The sequence below is a fragment of the Macaca fascicularis genome, chromosome 10 (assembly GCF_037993035.2).
Source record: "Macaca fascicularis isolate 582-1 chromosome 10, T2T-MFA8v1.1".
Taxonomy (NCBI): domain Eukaryota; kingdom Metazoa; phylum Chordata; class Mammalia; order Primates; family Cercopithecidae; genus Macaca; species Macaca fascicularis.
The window spans coordinates 120,143,976-120,164,225 of record NC_088384.1 but is presented as its reverse complement, the minus strand read 5'-3'; the positions used below and the strand labels follow the sequence as shown (position 1 = coordinate 120,164,225).

At 50.7% G+C, this 20,250-nt stretch overlaps 1 protein-coding gene across 2 annotated transcripts in view; it reads right to left on the bottom strand.

The window, feature by feature from the left end:
• The window catches only part of PRPF6 (pre-mRNA processing factor 6), a 53,997-nt gene that overhangs the window by 8,298 nt on the left and 25,449 nt on the right, over window positions 1–20,250 (bottom strand). The window contains exons 10-14 of one of the 2 annotated variants that reach the window (XM_005569633.5): window positions 14,956–15,074; window positions 13,387–13,605; window positions 8,908–9,030; window positions 3,115–3,236; window positions 633–771 (exon numbers count right to left, since the gene is read on the bottom strand). In XM_005569633.5, coding sequence (XP_005569690.1) covers window positions 633–771; window positions 3,115–3,236; window positions 8,908–9,030; window positions 13,387–13,605; window positions 14,956–15,074 — 722 coding nt within the window. The remainder of the gene's footprint in view (window positions 1–632; window positions 772–3,114; window positions 3,237–8,907; window positions 9,031–13,386; window positions 13,606–14,955; window positions 15,075–20,250) is intronic. The other variant, XM_045364206.3, reaches the window with a different exon arrangement.

The following is a 20,250-nucleotide window of genomic DNA, read 5'->3' as shown; positions in this document are numbered from 1 at the left end:
GAAAGCCGCCTGACAGGCAGCAGAGAGCGGGCAGGCGGAGGGGACGCTGCGGTCACCCACAGGAGTGATGCCATCTCAAACAGGCAGCTGAGAGCGGAAGGTAAAACCCAGGCCAGGCCCCTCTCATGATGTTTGCTCAAGGAAGGGCACGCTCTATGACATTAGCCTGCGCTGCAGTAACTGACGTTTATACAGCATTCTACAGTTTATTAAAAAGTATGTCATGAAGTATTAGGATGCTATATGTGAAAATAAAGACAAGTACTTAAAAAAACACACACACACCTCATGACAACCAGGCACCCTCAGACAACCCGGCTCAGCGAGGCTGTCTGAATGCGTCCACTCACGTAAGGGCACCCTCAGCCCGTGTGACCCCATGCTCTACACTCTGAAACATTTACCCGTGGTCACACGGCGTCGGGGGCCAAGAGGTACGTATCTGCCAGGTGGCTGCTTTCCTACTCTCAGGCCCCTTCACGGCCCCTGCTCCCGAGGAGCAGCCCCTGGACTCCAGTGCACCCAGCCACAGCACGTGCCACGTTGTATGTGGGAGATGTTCAGGCCCCAGTCAGCACCCAGGTCAGCTCCTGTGTGCACAGGCCCCTCACCGCACAGGCGACCTCACCCACCTGGAAGGCCAGAGCCAGGATGCTCCTTGCTGCGGGCACATCCCCTGCCAGCCACTTGGACTTGGCGCCCATGAGCCACAGCACCTCCGCTTTGGGGCAGTGGGCCACAGCCCTCTGTAGGAGGGCTTCCAGGGACTCCCTGCAAGACAGAGGCCACGGTCACCCGAGTCAGGGCCATCAACCAGACACACGTCACACTCAGCCACGGCGTGGGTGCGCCAGAAAGACAGTTGCTGCTCCAAAGTTCGATGCTGTAAATGATTGACCAGATTTTACGATGGGGAGAGTGTGGGGAAATCTTTCCTCTCCATAAAGGTTCTAAAACCAACTACTGAAGAGGGTTCTACAAAGCAATGCATTGTTTAAATAGCAGAGCTGGAGAGAGAACTTCACAAGAGAGCCTTTTACAGCCATGTGTCCTGGAGGCAGCAATAACTTCAGTCTGTGACAGGGGAGGCCTTTTCATCTTGAATCGCAGAGGACAAGCGCACCCCGGACCCACTGATAAAGATTATGATCCCAGGTTGACTCTTCCGGCATCCAGAAGAATTATCTCTTAGGAAGAAAGTGATTTTAGGTCACTATTGAGCAAAACTGCCAGCCTTGGGCATCAGGTCTGACGCCCCTGGACTCTCCCGTGGCCCACCACCCTCAGTCACATCATCTTGCACCAACGACCCCTTTGGGCCTCGGTGAGTGCAACAGCAAGACAAAGTGAGCACATGATCACACTGTGTGGGGCAAGGGCCACGGCAAAGCAACTGTGCTCTCCAGAGGACCAGCTCCCCAGCACTACGGCCTCGCCTCATCCCTGCAAGCTCATCCCTGTGAGCGTGCACTGGGGAGAAGGCAGGGCAGCAGGAGGGCACTGCCCGCTGTGCCCAGGGGTCAAAGGCAGCAGTTCATATTCAGGTCACAGGCCGAGAGATCTCAGTCTACACCTGGCCCCGCCCTGTTCTTCACTCAGACTGCCCCAGGTGACCTTCTACAGGGGACACCATGAGAGCCATTTCAAAACATCACCAAAGGAGATCACTTCAAAACACCAGACCAGCGGGTGGACATGGGGAGCGGCCAGGGCTTCAGGAGGACACATGCAGAGACACCCTGAAGAGGCTGAGATTAAACCACACCAGAGAAGGAAAGACAATGGCTCAACATTCTCAGCTGTAGACCTAGTGAAACCAGCAGGGCCTGTCCTCACCTGGCACAGGGAGCGTCACCCGAGGACCTGGGAGAGGACGGACAGAGGGTGTGTGGGGACACGAGCCCAATGCCCTTGAGAACTACCCATTTAAAACAATAAACTGCAACGCCAAATATAACCAGCATTTACAGCCAATAGAGCAGACCTGAAAAATGTTTTCAATTAAAGAGTACAGTTAAAGAAAATTGTCAAGGACCTCCTCTGAGCACAAAAACCCGTCAAAACCCAAAGCCGCTCCACTTAAATGGAAAACATGCCTGCCTGAGCCCAGATGCTGCCCCACCCACCGCTGCAGCCAGTGCTCAGCCATGGGCCACGCAGGCTCCAGCCTCAAGTCTACACCCAGGCCACTCCTCAGGCTACAGGCCCAGGCATATGTACGTGTGTAAGCACACACACTTCGCAGGATGGGCCCCCTGGGGTTCCTTAGTTTCTCAACTAGAAAACAGTAACAATCGGCCGGGCGCGGTGGCTCACGCCTGTAATCCCAGCACTTTGGGAGGCTGAGGCGGGCGGATCACGAGGTCAGGAGATCGAGACCATCCTGGTTAACACGGTGAAACCCCGTCTCTACTAAAAATACAAAAAATTAGCCGGGTGTGGTGGCGGGCACCTGTAGTCCCAGCTACTCGGGAGGCTGAGGCGGGAGAATGGCGTGAACCCGGGAGGCGGAGCCTGCAGTGAGCCAAGACTGCGCCACTGCACTCCAGCCTGAGTGACAGAGCAAGACTCCATCTCCAAAAAAAAAAAAAAAAGAAAACAGTAACAATCCTGTCCCAGAAGGGACTATAAAGATGGATCCAGCCGGGCGCAGTGGCTCACGCCTGTAATCCCAGCACTTTGGGAGGCTGAGGCGGGTGGATCACGAGGTCATGAGATCGAGACCATCCTGGCTAACACGGTGAAACCCCATCTCTACTTAAAAAATACAAAGAAATTAGCCAAGCATGATGGCAGGCGCCTGCAGTCCCAGCTACTAGGGAGGCTGAGGCAAGGGAATGGCGTGAACCCGGGAGGCGGAGCTTGCAGTGAGCCGAGATCGCACCACTGCACTCCAGCCTGGGCGACAAAGCGAGACTCTGTCTCAAAAAAAAAAAAAGATGGATCCAGTTGCAAAGTCCCAAGTGCCATAAAATCCTTGATCACGACCAGAGGGCCAGACCTCAAATGGGCACAAGACTGGATGAGCAGAGATGAGAGGTTTACATTCAGGGCTACACAAATGGAACTGGAGGTTTCATTAGCACCCTGGGGCAGGCGGGTCCCACCACTTACCGAGTGCCATGGTTCTTCTCGAAGTACGCGGCACGCAGCCACACACTCTTCTTGCTGGGAAACACCTGCAGGGCGTAGGCGTAGATGGCTCGTGCACACTCCAGGGCATTGTGGGCTACACACTAGAGCAGAGAGACAAACATGAGAATGGGAAGCCCAGCGCTGGCCACAGAGCAAGTGGCCTGATGCCCTCCCCAGCCTCATACGATTCTCAGTGATGACATCTGCTAGAAGGTGTACCACGGTGTTTTATCTAATTAGAACCACAATCCAGGCCAGGTGCCGTGGCTCACGCCTGTAATCCCAGCACTTCTGGAGGCCGAGGTGGGCGGATCATCTGAAGTCGGGAGTTCGAGACCAGTCAGACCTACATGGTGAAACCCCATCTCTACTAAAAATACAAAAATTAGGCCGGGCGCGGTGGCTCAAGCCTGTAATCCCAGCACTTTGGGAGGCCGAGACGGGTGGATCACGAGGTCAGGAGTTCGAGACCATCCTGGCTAACACGGTGAAACCCCGTCTCTACTAAAAAATACAAAAAACTAGCCGGGCGAGGTGGTGGGCGCCTGTAGTCCCGGCTACTCGGGAGGCTGAGGCAGGAGAATGGCGTAAAAACCCGGGAGGCGGAGCTTGCAGTGAGCTGAGATCCGGCCACTGCACTCCACCCTGGGCGACATAGCGAGACTCCGTCTCAAAAAAAAAAAAAAAAAAAAAAAATACAAAAATTAGCCGGACGTGGTGGCATGCACCTGTAATTCCAGCTATTCGGCAGTCTTGAGGCAGGAGATTCGCTTGAACCCGGAAGGCAAAGGTTGCAGTGAGCCGAGATCACACCACTGCACTCCAGCCTGGGTGAGAGTGACACTCTGTCCCCCCACCAGAAAAAAAGTAGAACCACAATCCAGGACTGGGAAACCACACTTCTGGGCACAGAAAACACTGTAGTTCTTACTCCGGCATTACAAGCACTTTGAAAACCAGCTGTCTCACTCCAGTGTATGTGAAAGAGACAAACCTGAGGATGAGGACAAGAACACTGAAAGAGGAGCACATGGGTTTGCCTGCTGGTTTCTTGGCCGGCGAGAGGTGCATGAGTAACTAGCGCAGGTGATGGAGGTGTGCACACACACGCACAGGACTGTGGCTGAGGCATATGCACATATGCCACGCATACACGCACACACAGGGCTGTGGCCCAGGCATATGTACGTGTGCACGCACACACACGCACACACATGCACACACACGTGTTGTAACTGCAGATCGAACATATATATTTTTTTTATCAGGTGTAGTAGCCAGGTGCAGTGGCTCACACCTGTAATCCCAGCACCCTGGGAGGCCAAGCCAGGTGGATCACCTGATGTCAGGAGTTCGAGATCAGCCTGACCAACATGGTGAAACCCTGTCTCTACTAAAAATACAAAAATTAGCTGGGCGTGGTGGCGTGTGCCTGTAATCCCAGCTGCTTGGAAGGCTGAGGCATGAAAACTGCTTGAACCCGGGAGGCGGAGGTTGCAGTGTGCCAAGATTGTGTCATTGCACTCCAGCCTGGGTGACAGAGCGAGACCTTGTCTCAAAAAAAAAAAAAATTAGGTATAGTATATATTTACCATGATAAAAAGTTACATTCAGGCCGGGCGTGGTGGCTCAAGCCTGTAATCCCAGCACTTTGGGAGGCCGAGACGGGCGGATCACGAGGTCAGGAGATCGAGACCATCCTGGCTAACATGGTGAAACCCCGTCTCTACTAAAAAATACAAAAAACTAGCCAGGCGAGGTGGCGGGCGCCTGTGGTCCCAGCTACTCAGGAGGCTGAGGCAGGAGAACGGCGTGAACCCGGGAGGTGGAGCTTGCAGTGAGCTGAGATCCGGCCACTGCACTCCAGCCTGGGCGACAGAGCGAGACTCCGTCTCAAAAAAAAAAAAAAAAAAAAAAAAAAAAAAAAAGAAGTTACATTCATTAGAAACCTGTAAAAGACAAGTGAATATAAAGAGAAAAACCCATCCACTCCAACAGAACTACAGTAAACACAATTCTATTTTCTTCAGGCCTTTTTTCCCCTATACTCAAGAATGACTTTATCTCTTGGCATCAACAACAAAAGATAACAAAAGAGCCAGTCGCCATGTGCAGTGCTAAAGCATCTGGGGGTTCGTCTGACCGGCAGTCACGACACCTGGAGACTCACTGGGCCGGGTGCAGACACCTGTTCCTACTCAGCCTCACACGGGGACAAGTCACCGTCCTCTGCACCCTGCAGATGCTAAAAGGATTTTTCTTTTTTAAGACAGTCTCGCTTTATCGCCCAGGCTGGAGGGCAGTGGCGTGATCTCGGCTCCCTGAAACCTCCACCTCCTGGGTTCAAGTGATTCTCCTGCCTCAGCCTCCCGAGTAGCTGGGATTACAGGCGCCGCCACCACACCCAGCTAATTTCTGTATTTTTAGTAGAGACGAGGTTTCACCATGTTGGCCAGGATGGTCTGGAACTCCTAATCTCAAGTGATCCACCCACCTCAGCCTCCCAAAAGTGCTGGGATTCCAGGCATGAGCCACCGTGCCTGGCCGCAGAAAGGATTCTTGTACCAAGAACAAGTTTGTTGCTGAAGGTGAGTGAGAGGCCCCCAGAAAGCGGGTCAGGAACAAAGTTTTGCAACTGTGAACACGACAGTGGGGAAGATCTGGACGGGCAGCTCACAGCTGTCCAGGTCCCACACGGGGCACCCAAGAACAGTTCCCAGAGGAACAGCCGCGTTCTGGGGGGAGGGACAACCGGGAACCTCCCAGTGCGAAGGGCGCCCAGCATGAAAATGGGCGAGGAGAAAGAAAAGGAGTGGGATGTCACTGAGATTTCTTCACTCAGACCTGCTGCCTCCCAGGTCACATGGCTTCAGTCTGACTCAACCAGCACAGAAACCAGCAAGGGCCCTGCCTCGGGCACTGTGTCCTGACCAGGAGCATCTGAGGGGGTCAGGGAGGGTGCCAGTGAGGGTCAGGCCCTGGATAGAGCACTCTGGTCTATGCCCCTCTGTGATTTCTGATCCAAGTCCTGAGGGTTGGTGACAAAGCATTTCAGACTCTCCACTGCCTCCTCTGACCTTCACAAGCAACCCGAGAGTGGCCTGAACACCCACAGGGTCAAGTGATGCCATGCCCAGGGCCCTGGTGTCTGGGACGGAAGCAGCACTATAGCTCACTTCTGGGCACAGAAACACTGTCCGCCATACCCCAGCACGACGAGCACTTTGAAAAACAACTGTGCTTACTCCAGTGTATGTGAAGGAGACGACAAAATGAGAAGAGAAAATCAGGCTGGGAGCAGTGGCTCACACCTGTAATCCCAGCACTTTGGGAGGCTAAGGCAAGTGGATGGTCTGAGGTCAGGAGTTCCAGACCAGCCTGGCCAACATGGCGAAACCTCGTCTCTATAAAAAATACAAAAATTAGCCGGCTGTGGTGGCAGACGCCTGTAGTCCCAGCTACTCAGGAGGCTGAGGCAAGAGAATTGCTTGAACCCCTGAACTGGTAGGTGGAGGTTGCAGTGAGCCAAGATCGTGCCATCGGACTCCAGCCTGGGCGACAGAGTGAAGACTCCATCTTAAAAAAAACAAAAACAATGATGACGACAACAAAAACGTTACCGCTGCCCTGCGTCTTAACTCACCTAAGGACCGATGTGTGTATTTTAGCACACATGGGGCGGGAGGATGGCCCAGCCAGCACACAAGCTCTGGGTCGTGCCACACGGGGTGCAAAGGAACCATGTGTGTATCACACAGACAATGCCAGCAGTGGGGTCTGATCCCAAGGACCAAAGGAGGAGCCACTGGCCAATCCAGATGGAAGGAAGTGAACACACACGGATGAAGGAGAAAGTGAAGCTCTTCATTACTGTAGAATTCCAACTAATAAAATGTAGGAGAAACTGTTCACAAAATCATTATGCGGGTGTGGCCAGGCACAGTGACGTACCCGTAATCCTACACACTTTGGGAGGCTGAGGTGGGATCACTTGAAGCCAGGAGTTCAAAACCGGCCTGGACAACATAGTGAGACACTGTTTCTACAAAAAAAAAAAATTAATATAAAAAAGATTTTTTAAAAAATCACCATTTAGCAAACACCACAGAAATAACTGATTCAGGCCAAGAAGCATCATTAATGGATCCTCAAAATACTTATTAATAACAACAAAGAAACAGCAACCATACAGTGGAAACGCCTGCAGCCACTGCCTGCACCAGAGGGTCGGAGTCGGACAGGTGCACACCGCTCTGTATGATGCACCAAGAGGACCCAACCCAACCCAGAGGGGACACCACAGAGAACCAGATCAAAGAGGAGCCTACAGCATCACTGGCCTGTGGTCCTCAAAAAATTCAGACTCATGAAAACAAAGGCTGAGGCTCTCCCAGACTAGCCAGAGGATGGCCCTGTATTCCCCACAGAACACAGTCGGTTTTTTCTTCTGCTAAAAGGACGCAGAGACAACGGCTGAGCCTTCTTCTTCTTCTGAGATAGGGTCTTGTCATCGCCCAGGCTGAGTGTAGTGGCGCAATCACAGCTCACTGTGGCCTCGAACTCCTGAGCTCAAGTGATCCTCCCACCTCAGCCTCCTGAGAAGCTGGGACTACAGGCCTGCACCACCATGCCTGGCTTTTGTTTCTGTAAAGATGGTGTTCTGCCATGTTGACCAGGGTGGTTTCAAACTCCTGAGCTCAAGTGATCTGCCCATCTTGGCCTCCCAAAGTGCTGGGATTACAGGTGTCAGCCCCGACGCCCAGCCTGCGGGTGAGATTTGAGTAAGGTCTGAAGTTACAGCACTGTCCCAACATTAATTTCCTGATTTTGATAACTGAGCTATGGTTGTGTAACAGAATGTCCTTTTTTAAAGAAATATACACCAAAGTATTTAAAGGTAAAGGGCATCACATCTGCAACTCCTTCATTGTCAAACAGTTCTAGAAAAAAAGTAAGAAGTAAGTGAACAGAATAAGAAAGCAAATGTGCAGCCGGGCGCGGTGGCTCACGCCTGTAATCCCAGCACTTTGGGAGGCCGAGGTGAGCAGATCAAGAGGTCAGGAGATCGAGACCATCCTGGCCAACATGGTGAAACTCCATCTCTACTAAAAATACAAAAAATTAGCTGGGCGTGGTGATGGGCGACTGTAGTCCGAGCTACTCGGGAGGCTGAGGCAGGAGAATGGTGGAAACCCGGGAGGCGGAGCTTGCAATGAGCTGAGATCGCACCACTGCACTCCAGCCTGGGCAACAGAGTGAGACTCCGTCTTCCAAAAAAAAAAAAAAAAACCCACAAAAAAAAACTTAGGTTAACAGAAAGCAAGCTGTATTCCTTATGAGTGCAACCATGTGCAAAACAAGTGTATTTAAAGAGTTTTAAAGGGCCAGGCACCGTGGCTCACACCTGTAACCCGAGCACTTTGGAAGGCCGAGGCGGGTGGATCACAAGGTCAGGAGATCGAGACCATCCTGGCTAACACAGTGAAACCCCGTCTCTACTAAAACCACAAAAAAATTAGACAGGCGTGGTGGCAGGCGCCTGTAGTCCCAGCGACTCGGGAGGCTAAGGCAGGAGAATGGCGTGGACCCAGGAGGTGGAGGTTGCAATTAGCCGAGGTTGCGCCACTGCACTCCAGCCTGGGCGACAGAGCGAGACTCCGCCTCAGAAAAAAAAAAAAAAGGTTTTAAAATTGCCTAGTAGTTATAAAGTGCCTGCTGTTCCCACAAGCAGAGACTCCATATTGCGGACAAAGGCTCCTGTTGCCAACTCACACTGTCGGCATCCTCCATCCAGGTGTGCTTCCGATCTTCCTCCTCAATCCCAATCCCAATCACGGCACGCATGACAGCCTGGCAGGTGGCCACACTCCCAGCCCTGTCACATTCCTCGGCATCCTGAAAGAGCAACACAAAAGTTACTTTTGATTTTGGAAATCAGAGTTGCAGATTCCCAATAGGAAGCACGGCATTCCCGAATGGTTAAAACTGACAGACATCAGCACGAGATGCTGACACTGCCTACCAGGGATCTGAGGAAGTGAGTCTATCGCACACCAATCAGAGAAAACAACAGAGAAACGTCACAAAGGACATAGGCACACTGTTCACTAGAAAATAAAAATACAAACAACTTTTAAACATGTGAAAAGAAATGTAAAGCCTTATTATTATTATTTTTTAAGAGACAAGGTCTCAGCCGGGTGCGGTGGCTCACATCTGTAATCCCAGCACTTTGGGAGGCCAAGGAGGGTGGATTACGAGATCAGGAGTTCGAGACCCGCCTGGCCAACCTGGTGAAACCCTGTCTCTACTAAAAAGAAAAATACAAAAATTAGTCAGGCATGGTGGTGGGCGCCCATAATCCCAGCTTACTCGGGAGGCTGAGGCAGGAGAATCACTTGAACCCGGGAGGCAGAGATTGCAGTGAGCCAAGATCGCGCCACTGCACTCCAGCCTGGGCAACGGAGCAACACTACGTCTTGGGAAAAAAAAAAGAGAGAAAGAGTCAAGGTCTCCCCCTGTGACTCAGGCTGAAATGCTGTGATACAATCATAGCTCACTGCAGCTTCAAACTCCCAGGCAAAAGGGATCTTCCCACCTCAGCCTCCGAGGAGCACAGTCATGCAGCACCATGGCCCACGCCCACGGTTACATTGTTTTTTGTAGATACAGGGTTTCCTTATGTTGCCCAGGCTGGTCTTAAACTCCTGGTCTCAAGTAATCCTCCAGCGTTAGCCTCCCAAAGTGCTGGGATTAATGCATAAACCACCACACCCAGTCCCCATTCTTATTTTCAAGATGCTAATTAAACTATTCTAAGTACCATTTTGCACGTATCAGACGACCAACATTGAAACATTTGCTGACTGGCTCACTTGGTGAAGGTGGACCTAAATCTTACACTACAAAGAAGCACATGTCTCTACAGAGGGCAATTTCTCATTCTCTATCAAAATAAAACAGGCACATACTGGACCCAGCAGTTCGACTTCAAGGCATTCATGTGACCAATATATTCCCATGTGTGCAAGACAATGTGTCTACCAACAAGAGACCGATAAGCCAGCTAGAGCAACAGGGTGCAGGAGCACAGGCACCACTGTGGCACGCCAACCTGGGGGACCACGACATGAGCGAGCGAAGTGCGACAGGAACCACACGCCTCCAGACCCCCCCGAGCCCCGCCAGCACCAGAAAACCATCCCAGACAGAAAGCAGAGCCAAGAGCAAGGATCTGAGGCAGGGACGCTGTCAAGAAGGTCAGTGCTGAGAAGAACACATGGGGCAAGGACCCAGCACCCAGACCCCCAGGGCCTGCAGCAAAGGTGCTGGCTCCTCCTCCATGTACAGTTTCTAGTGAACGCAAACTGCTTCTGAACCACTGTCAAGTCAAACCATGGGAAGTCAGGGACCATCTGTATTTGCAAATTGTGTATCCAATAAGTGACTATATCCAGAATATATAAAAACATCTCTTACAACTCAATAATAAAACAACAGACAAAAATAATACATAGACAATAATAAAGACACAATCCAATTTAAAAGTAGGCAAGGGATTTCAATACCTCCATGCTACAACATGGATGAACCCTGAAAACACACTAAGTTAAGGCCAGTCACAAAAGACCACATGTCGTGTGATTCCACTCACAGGTGGCCTCAGTGTGGGACGATGTAAAAGCCACACACACTCAGTAGAAGCAATACTTAGACTCAAACCACCACCCTGTTTTTCACTTTCATCGCAGCATTCAATAAATTACATGAGTTATTCAACACTTTATGTTCAATGACTTTGCCCAACTGTAGGCTAAGGTAGGTGTTCTGAGTATGTTTAACCCAGTAGATAGGCTAAGCCACAAAGTATAGCAGGTTAGGTGTATCACACACATTTTTATTTTATTTTATTTTATTTATTTTTTGAGACAGTCTAGCTCTGTCGCCTAGGCTGGAGTACAGTGTTACGATCTCGGCTTACTGCAACCTCTGCGTCCGCCGAGTTCAAGCGATTCTCCTGCCTCAGCCTCCTGAGTAGCTGGGATTACAGGTGCCCACCATCATGCCTGGCTAATTTTTTTGTATTTTTAGTAGAGACAGGCTTTCACCATGTTGGCCAGGCTGGTCTCAAACTCCTGACCTCAAGTGATCCGCCTGCCTCAGCCCTGCAATGTGCTAAGATTATAGGTGTGAGCCACAGCACCCAGCCTCAAACGCATTTTAGACTTACGATATTTTCAACTTACAATGGGTTTATCAGGATATAAGCCCATAAGTTGAACATCTGTATATAAAATGTCCAGAAACAAAACGTATAGACAAAGTAAAAAAGCAAGGTTAGACAGGCACAGTGGCTCACACTTGTAATCCCAGCACTTTGGGAGGCCGAGGCAGGTGGATCATCTGAGCTCAGGAGTTTGAGACCAGCCCGAACAACATGGCGAAACCACGTCTCTACAAAAGACAGAAAAAAATTAGCCAAGTGTGGTGGTGCACACCTGTAGTCCCAACTACTCAGGAGGCTGAGGCAGAACTGCTTGAGCCCAGGAAGCAAATGTGGCAGAGAGCCAAGACTGATTGTCCCACACACTCCAGCCTGGGAGACAGACAGACCCTGTCTCAGAAAACAAACAAACAAACAAAAGGCTACAGAAGTGAGTAAACGGGGAGCAACAACTCACGGACACAGGACTTCTTTCTGGGGTGATGAGAACGTTCTAAGATTGTGGTGACAGATGGACAGCTCTGTGAATATACTAAACACCACTGAATTGTAAACTTTCAATGGGTGGATTCTATAGAACGCTAATCATAGCTTAATAAACTGTCACAGGCTGGGCATGGCAGCTGATGCCCGTAATCTCAACACTTTAGGAGACTGAAGTGGTAGGATCCCTGAAGGCCAGGAGTTTAAGACCAGCCTGGGCAGCATAACAAGACAAAAAATAAAAATTAAAAAATTGGCCAAGCATGGTAGCACATGCCTGTAGTTCCAGCCACTTGAGAGGTTAAGGCGGGAAGATCGCTTGAGCCCAGGAGATCAAGGATGCAGTGAGCCATGAATGCACCACTGCACTCCGGCCTGAGCAACACGGCAAGACCCTGTCTCCTTAAAAAAAAAAAAAAAGAACTAAAAAAAAAAAAAAAAAAAGAAGGAAAGGAATGAAGGAAGGAAGGAAGGGAAGGAGGAAGGAAGGACTGTCATAAAATAAAACAGAAATAATAATTTCATTATTTATTTTTCTGGAGAGAAACATAACTCAGAGGGTGACTCCTAAAAAGAAGGTAATAAAGGGAACCCAAGTCTTACTTCCTGAGTTAGATGACCTCTGGAGACTTTTCTATAGCCTTAAGTCTAGAGACACAGTTAAAAGACAGGGAAAACCAAGGCGGGCAGATTGCTTGAGGTTAGGAGTTCGAGACAAACCTGGCCAACATGGTGAAACCTTGTCTCTACTAAAAATACAAAAATTAGCTGGGCATGGTGGCAGGTGCCTATAATCCCAGCTACTCAGGTGGCTGAGGTAGGAGAATTGAACCCAGGAGGTGGAGGTTGCAGTGAGCCAAGATCACGCCACTGCACTCTAGCCTGGGTGACAGAGCGAGACTCCCTCTCAAAAAAAAAAAAAAAAAAAGGGTGTTGGCCCGGTGCGGTGGCTCAGGCCTGTAATCCCAGCACTCTGGGAGGCCAAGGTGGGCGGATCACGAGGTCAGGAGATCAAGACCATCCTGGCTAATACGGTGAAACCCCATCTCTACTAAAAATACAAAAAATTAGCCAGGCATGGTGGCAGACACCTGTAGTCCCAGCTACTCGGGAGGCTGAGGCAGGAGAATGGTGTGAACCCGGGAGGCGGAGCTTGCAGTGAGCCAAGGTGGCCACTGCACTCCAGCCTGGGTGACGAGCGAGACTCGATCTCAAAAAAAAAGGGTGTGGGGGAGAGGGGAAGAGTGGAAGAAGCCATGAGACTCTCAGATGTATCATTTCTACTAGCAAAGAAATGCAGTCAGGTGTGCACACACTGAAAGGGCTTCCGAAGCATTCACCCCAAGACGAACTCAAGGCCTGAATCCATCAAGAGTGACAGTGGCCTTGCCCAGGTCGCTCAGGGCCCAGCCACACCTGTGCCTGCTTCCGGTTGGGCGCAGGACTCCCCAGCACCATTCAGCAGCCCCCAGTCCTGCGTGGGACTCCCACGTGCGGCACGTACACTGTTAAAGCCGACACCACGACACCCGCCTGCGGCCCACCTGGATCCACTGCTCGCGGTTGATCTCCACACCGTTGGCCCGCAGCGAGGTGATGGCTCGGTCAATGATCTTCTCCACCATCTGTGTGTTCCCATTGGCTTCCTCCAGCTTAGCGGCCGTGATCCAGATGTGCCGGTCTGTAGGAATGTTCTCTCGCGCCTTGTTCAAGACCTTGCGGGCATTTTCATAGGTCTCCAGCCTTGCCAGAGCAAGCCAGAGCTACGCGGAGAGGACACCAGAAAAAGGAGAGGACACTGTGCTGAGGGGACAGATGCAGGCCAGACAGCGACCCACCCTGCAGCACGGCCACAACGCTCTTTCTTAGCTCTCGAGAGCCATTTGAACACGGCCTGAGAAGCGTCCACAGCAGCACATCTCACCTGACCAACTGCTCACTGATGCTTCTGACTGACTTAGTGACTCTGGTGAGCAGGAAAAGATTCTCAGTGGAATGTTCACAAACAAACAAAAAAACATGTCTCCACAAACAAACATGTCTCCACAAACAAACATGTCTCCACAAACACTGCTTCCACAAACAAACACTGCCTCCACAAACACTGCCTCCACAAACAAACACTGCCTCCACAAACATGCCTCCACAAACACTGCCTCCACAAACAAACACTGCTTCCACAAACAAACACTGCCTCCACAAACAAACACTGACTCCACAAACATGCCTCCACAAACACTGCCTCCACAAACAAACACTGCCTCCACAAACAAACACTGACTCCACAAACATGCCTCCACAAACACTGCCTCCACAAACAAACACTGCCTCCACAAACAAACACTGACTCCACAAACATGCCTCCACAAACACTGCCTCCACAAACACTGCCTCCACAAACAAACACTGCCTCCAGGCACACAGAGCGCCAGACCTGATACCAGGGGCTGGCACAGATGGGCAGGATGAGGCTACTGCCCTCATGGGCTAAACACACGGAAGGGTGTTCAGCCTCCTGGAGTTCCCAGACTCTTGGCTCTGCAGCACTCCATCCCTAAGATGTGTATGGGCTTTATTCATTTTTATGTAAATAAAACAAGATTAATGTTGTTTGGAGAATTTCACAATACCCCTTAGGATAATTGAAGACATACTAGGTATCATAAAACCAAGACTAAAAATCACTGCACAGAATGCTGTGAACTGGAATGCCTAAAACCAAAGAAATCCCACTTAGCTTGGAGGCAAAGAGCAGTCACGCGGGGCTGGCAGAAAGCAGTGTTTTCTATCACCCTCCCACCTTCGGCTCCCATGACAAACTCTGGGCTGAAGGAGAGGAAATGGCGCCTGAGAGAACTTTCTGCAGTGGTCAGGTACGAGCTAAGATTCTCTCTGCACTTCCATTAACAGCAAAACTAGCGGAAGCCTCTCACCACCCTGCCTGGCAGCTGTGCACAGAACGGTATCCTGGGGCTCCGGACGGCCTTCTGCTCCCAGAAAGCGCAGCCTGAGTGAGCTCAATGCTCCACTTACATCATCACTTCCAGACACAGAACCTGGGCTCGGGCCTTGGCCACTCTGGGCTCTGGTGGCCCTGAGTCCGCCAGACTCACCTCCACACTGGTGGGGCAGCACTCCACAGCCCGACTCAGCATGATTCTGGCATCTTCAGGCTCTTCCAGCTCAACAGCTGCTTTCCACAAGCGAACCGAGTTTGGAACATGCTCGAGGGCTAGGAAAGGTCAAAGGAGAAACCACGTTACAGAAAAGGAGACAAAAGCAGGAGGCTCATGTGGTGAGCATGCTGCTGGTCAGGGTGAGATGGACTTCCCCGGTGACAGTCAGGGACCACACACCTGCCCTTTAAGTGGCTTCCTTCAGTTCTGGGGCAGACACAAACAAGGACAAACAGAGCATCTTGTGGTAGCAGAAAGCAAGGAAGTGACTGAAGACTGCCGGGGTCACATCAACAGGACTCAGGAAACCAGCAACGACGGGAATGAACCTCAAAAACATGCTGAACAACAAAAGAAACCAGTCCCAAAAGAGTTTAGACTGTACGACTCCCTTTATGTGACGTTTGAAAACAGGCAAAACTCATCTTGGTAAAATAAGTCAGAAGCATGACTGCCAACAAATGGGGACAGTGCACTGACTGAGAGGCACCAGGGGACTTTCTTGGGGGATGGAAATGTTTTTGTTTTTGTTTTGAGACATAGTCTCATTCTATTGCCCAGGCTGGAGTGCAATGGCACGATCTCAGCTCACTGCAACCTCTGCTTCCTGGGTTCAAGTGATTCTCCTGTCTCAGCCTCCCAAATAGCTGGGACTATAGGTGTGCACCACCATGGCCGGCTAATTTTTGTATATTTAGTGGAGATGGGGTTTCACCATATTGGCCAGGTTGGTCTCAAACTCCTGATCTCAAGTGATCCACCTGCCTCAGCCTCCCAAAGTGCTGGAATTACAGGTGGGGCCACGGCGCCCACCCTGGAAATGCTCTATGCCTTGGCCGAGTGTGGGTTATATGGGTGTATGCACTTGTGAAGACATCAAACTGCACACTTAAGATCTACGTAATTCACTTCAGATATTTAGGGGAAAAAAATGCCAGTTCAGATATTTAGGAAAAAAATGCCAGTGTCTGAAATACCTCTTTTTTTTTTTTCTGAGATGGAATCTCGCTCTGTCACCAGGCTGGAGTGCAGTGGCATGATCTCGGCTCACTGCAACCTCTGTCACCCGGGTTCAAGTGATTCTCCTGCCTCAGCCTCCCAAGTAGCTAGGAGTATAGGCATGTGGCCACCACGCCCAGCTAATTTTTGAAATTTTAGTAGAGACAGGGTTTCACCATGTCGGCCAGGATGGTTTCAATCTCTTGACCTCGTGATCCACCCGCCTCGGCCTCCCAAAGTGCTGGGATTACAGGCATGAGCCACCACGCCCAACCTGAAATACCTCATTATTATATGTTTTGCCTTAAATAAAAATACTTAAAACTTAAAAAAAATTCAAGATCAAACTAGAAGAGACTCCCACTGGACAATGATCGGAGAGTCTGAAGGTCAATAAGAATATTAAGAATATTACCTGCAATGTATTCGAATCCATGAAATACAACAGCATTCAAAGTTCATAACAAAGCTCAAAGAGACCATTAGTCACCTTTGGAGAATGCTAGAGAACGAAATCATCATCCCGAAAGTTGAAAGGAGAGCAAATCAAGTATCTATTCTGTCTTTTCCAAATAAACACAGAATAACCAAATCATGGATATAGGAAAGTTCTTCTCTTTAGAATAATTCTGGCAATAAAAACAAAAAGGGTGACCTAATTGTAATGTCACCGTTTTGCACACCCTAACGAAGTCACAGATGCGGGCACAGGTCACCAGTCACTGCCAAAGGCAGGAGTTGAAAGGCTGTGGAGAACCCCATGAAGGACACTGGGGCACTGAGCCGTGACAGCCTCTGCAGCTCCTGACGCTGCTTGCATTGCCACGAATGCTTCCTTGGTTTAAAAAAAAAAAAAAAAAAGGAAAAAAAAAACAAAAGCAAAAACAAAGCTTACTCTTACAAGTCTCCAAATCTACCTTCCAATTTACAAGAGGATACAGGAAACAGAGGATACAGGAAACAGAGGATATAGGAAACGAGGCCACCGGAAACAGTCTCATGGCTGCAGTGAGCAAACCCCAGCGTGAGGAATCTCAAGGAAAAACCCAATTCCATCAACAAACCCAGAAAAGACATCAACCAAACTCAATGTTTACACTGTGCTTAGATGCTGACTCAAACCAACCGTGTGTGCATGTGGTTATGTGTGCGTGTGTCTGTGGCAGGTACTGACATGACAGCTGGAAAAATATGAATGCTGTAGACATTTAACGATGTTAAGAAATTAGGCCAGGCTGAGTGCGGCCTGTAGCTCATGCCTGTACTCCCAGCATTTTGGGAGGCCAAGGTGGGCAAATCACCTGAGGTCAGGAGTTCGAGACCAGCCTGATCAACATAGTGAAACACTGTCTCTACTAAAAATATAAAAATTAGGAAGGTATGGTGGCATGCACCTGTAATCCCAGCTATTGGGGAGGCTGAGGCAGGAGAATTGCTTGAACCCAGGAGAATTGCAGTGAGCTGAGACTGCCACTGCACTCTAGCCTAGGTGACAGAGAGAGACTCCAACTCAAAAAAAAAAAAGAAAAAGAAGAAAAGAAATTAGGCCAGGCAGCTGACTGTGGTGGCTCACACCTGTAATCCCAGCATTTTGGGAGGCTGAGGTGGGAGGATCACTTGAGCCCAGGAGTTCGAGACTAGCCTGGACAACATGGCAAAACCTTGTCTCTACAAAAATACAGCTGGGCGTGGTGGCATGTACTTGCGGTCCCAGCTAGCTGGGTGGCAGAGATGGGAGGACTGCTTGAGCCCAGGAGGTGGAGGTTGCAGTGAGCCAAAACTGTACCACTAAACTCCAGCTCCAGCCTAGGCGAAAGAGGGAGACCCGGTCTCAAAAAAAAAAAGAGGAAAAGGGCAGGGCAGGGGAGTGGAGGGGAGGAGGGAAGAGGAGGAGGGGAGGGAAGGGGGCAAGCGAGCGAGCTATGCGGTCCTGTAGGTACCTGCTCTACCTGCTGAGAAATAGCCCCAGGCTGGCTGTGAGGCCCTGGCAGGGCCAGCTCAGGGACACAGAAACGACTGAGCGACCTGCTGCCCGCTCCGGGTGTTACTGACAGACCAAGCCACAAGGTTGGGCAGATGCAGCAGTGGCCTCATAGGGTAGAAATGGCACCCGGGAGATGCAGTGGAAGGAGGCAGGTGCAGCACAGCTGCCTAAGCCACGGGGCAGACGCCCCCTCCACTGGTGGCTGCTCAACTGCTTTCCTCCCTCAGCCCACACTTACAACCTCTGAGGAGTTCCTTAGGATCAAGGGACTGAGAAGGCAAAAGTCTGTTGTGGTTTACACATGGTTCTGCACAGCACACTGGCACTGACACCCCTGGCCTTATCATCTGGACGTCCGCTTGACCAACTGACGGGCGGCCAGAAGACGAAGCTATGTGGATTCACTGACTCAGGCAGAACAGTCTTCCCATGTGCCCATCACTCAGAGCCACGGCCTGGCAGCCCAGCAGGATGCCACAAATGCTGTGAATAGACCCCAATCCCAGCTGGATCTCACAGCCAGAACACACGGGTCTAGGAATAAGCAGTGATGTCTGAACGGCTCTGAGGCCACAAGTCCTGTCTCTGCCTCTTTGGACCCTCCTGTCAAGAGAGCTAGTCCAAAGGCCGAGCGCGGTGGCTCACACTTCTAATCCCAGCACTTTGGGAGGCCGAGGCAGGTGGATCATGAGGTCAGGAGTTCGAGACCAGCCTGGCCAACACAGTGAAACCAAACCCCGTCTCTACTAAAAATACAAAAAGTAGTTGGGTGTGGTGGCAGGCACCTGTAATCCCAGCTACTTGGGAGGCAGGAGAATTCCTTGAACCCGGAAAGCGAAGGTTGCAGTGAGCCGAGATCGCGCCGCTGCACTCTAGCCTGGGCAACAGAATGAGACTCAGTCTCAAAAAAAAAAAAAAAAAAAGAGAGCGAGCAAGCGAGCGAGCTAGTCCAAAGGGAGTATGTGCCAACCAGGGTGCAGGTCACAGCTCCCTCTGGCCTCCTCATGTACCAGCCCTGGCTGGAGAGGCTCACCCTGACTCCCAAAGCGAGACTGAGTTGCTGCCACCCACTGGGGGAGACTATCTAGAGGCCGGTCCTGAGTACAGTTTAGTATTTCTGCTTCTACCAGTAAAAGTTAATGGGAACTACAGTCGCCAAAAAAGCAAAACTACCAACAAGTCAGACCCTTTGGGGATAAAGATTTGGGTCCTGGCTGGGCACAGTGGCCCACATCTGCAGTGCCAGCATTTTGGGAGACTGAGGTGGGAGGATCACCTGAGTCCAGGAGTTTAAAACCAGCCTGGACAATATAGGGAGACCTCGTCTCTACGAAAAATTAAAAACTTAGCCAGGCATAGTGGTGTGTCCCTGAAGTCCCAGCTACTCAGGAGGCTGAGACTGGAGGATAGTTTGAGTCTGGGAGGTTGAGGCTCCAGTGACCCTATGATCATGCCACTGCACTCCAGCCCAGGCAACAGAGCGAGAGCCTGTCTCAAAATAAAAATTATCTGGGCACAGTGGTATGCGCCTGTGGTCCCAGCTACTCAAGAGCCGGAAGCAGGAGGATCACTAGAGCCCAGGAGGTTGAGGCTGCAGTGAGCTGATTGCAACACAGCTCTCCAGCCTGGACAATAGGAGGAGGCTCTGCCTAAAAACAAAAAGATTCGGGTTACTCATCCAGGTCAAGAACCCTGACTGAGTAGGGTGATAGCAGAGGGCACAGCAGTAAATAAAGCCCGCCCCATCCTCCAGCCAGGCGACGAGGCACAGACAGAAGACACGGAGCGACACAGCTGCTTTTCCTGCGTGCTCTCGCCTCTCCTGCATGGGAGACAAGTGCTTTATTTGTCCAAATATGAACTACTTCCCTTAGTACTTTGTACATTGGTGGAGATGAACTTCGTGTCTCTAAAGAACAGTATATTCATGTGGGACTCAATGTATGGAGTCATTAACTTACGACTCCCAGGACTCTGTGTCTTCAGGTTTTGGGAGAGAGCTGACATATCTCCAACGGCATCTCATCAGCAGCCCACAGGCATGGCACCAAAGCCAACAGGCCACCTTCCCCAGGTGCTTTCAGAAGCCACACAGCACACCACGTTACAATGGCCTCCAAGGAGTGTGACTTTATGAGCAGAAGGGGAAGAAGCCAGCCAACGTATGTGAAGGAAGCACACACCCCTGAAGTTGGCCTAGAACAGGAAAAGAGTATTCTGAAGGCTAGACAAAGCCGTGAAGATGTGAC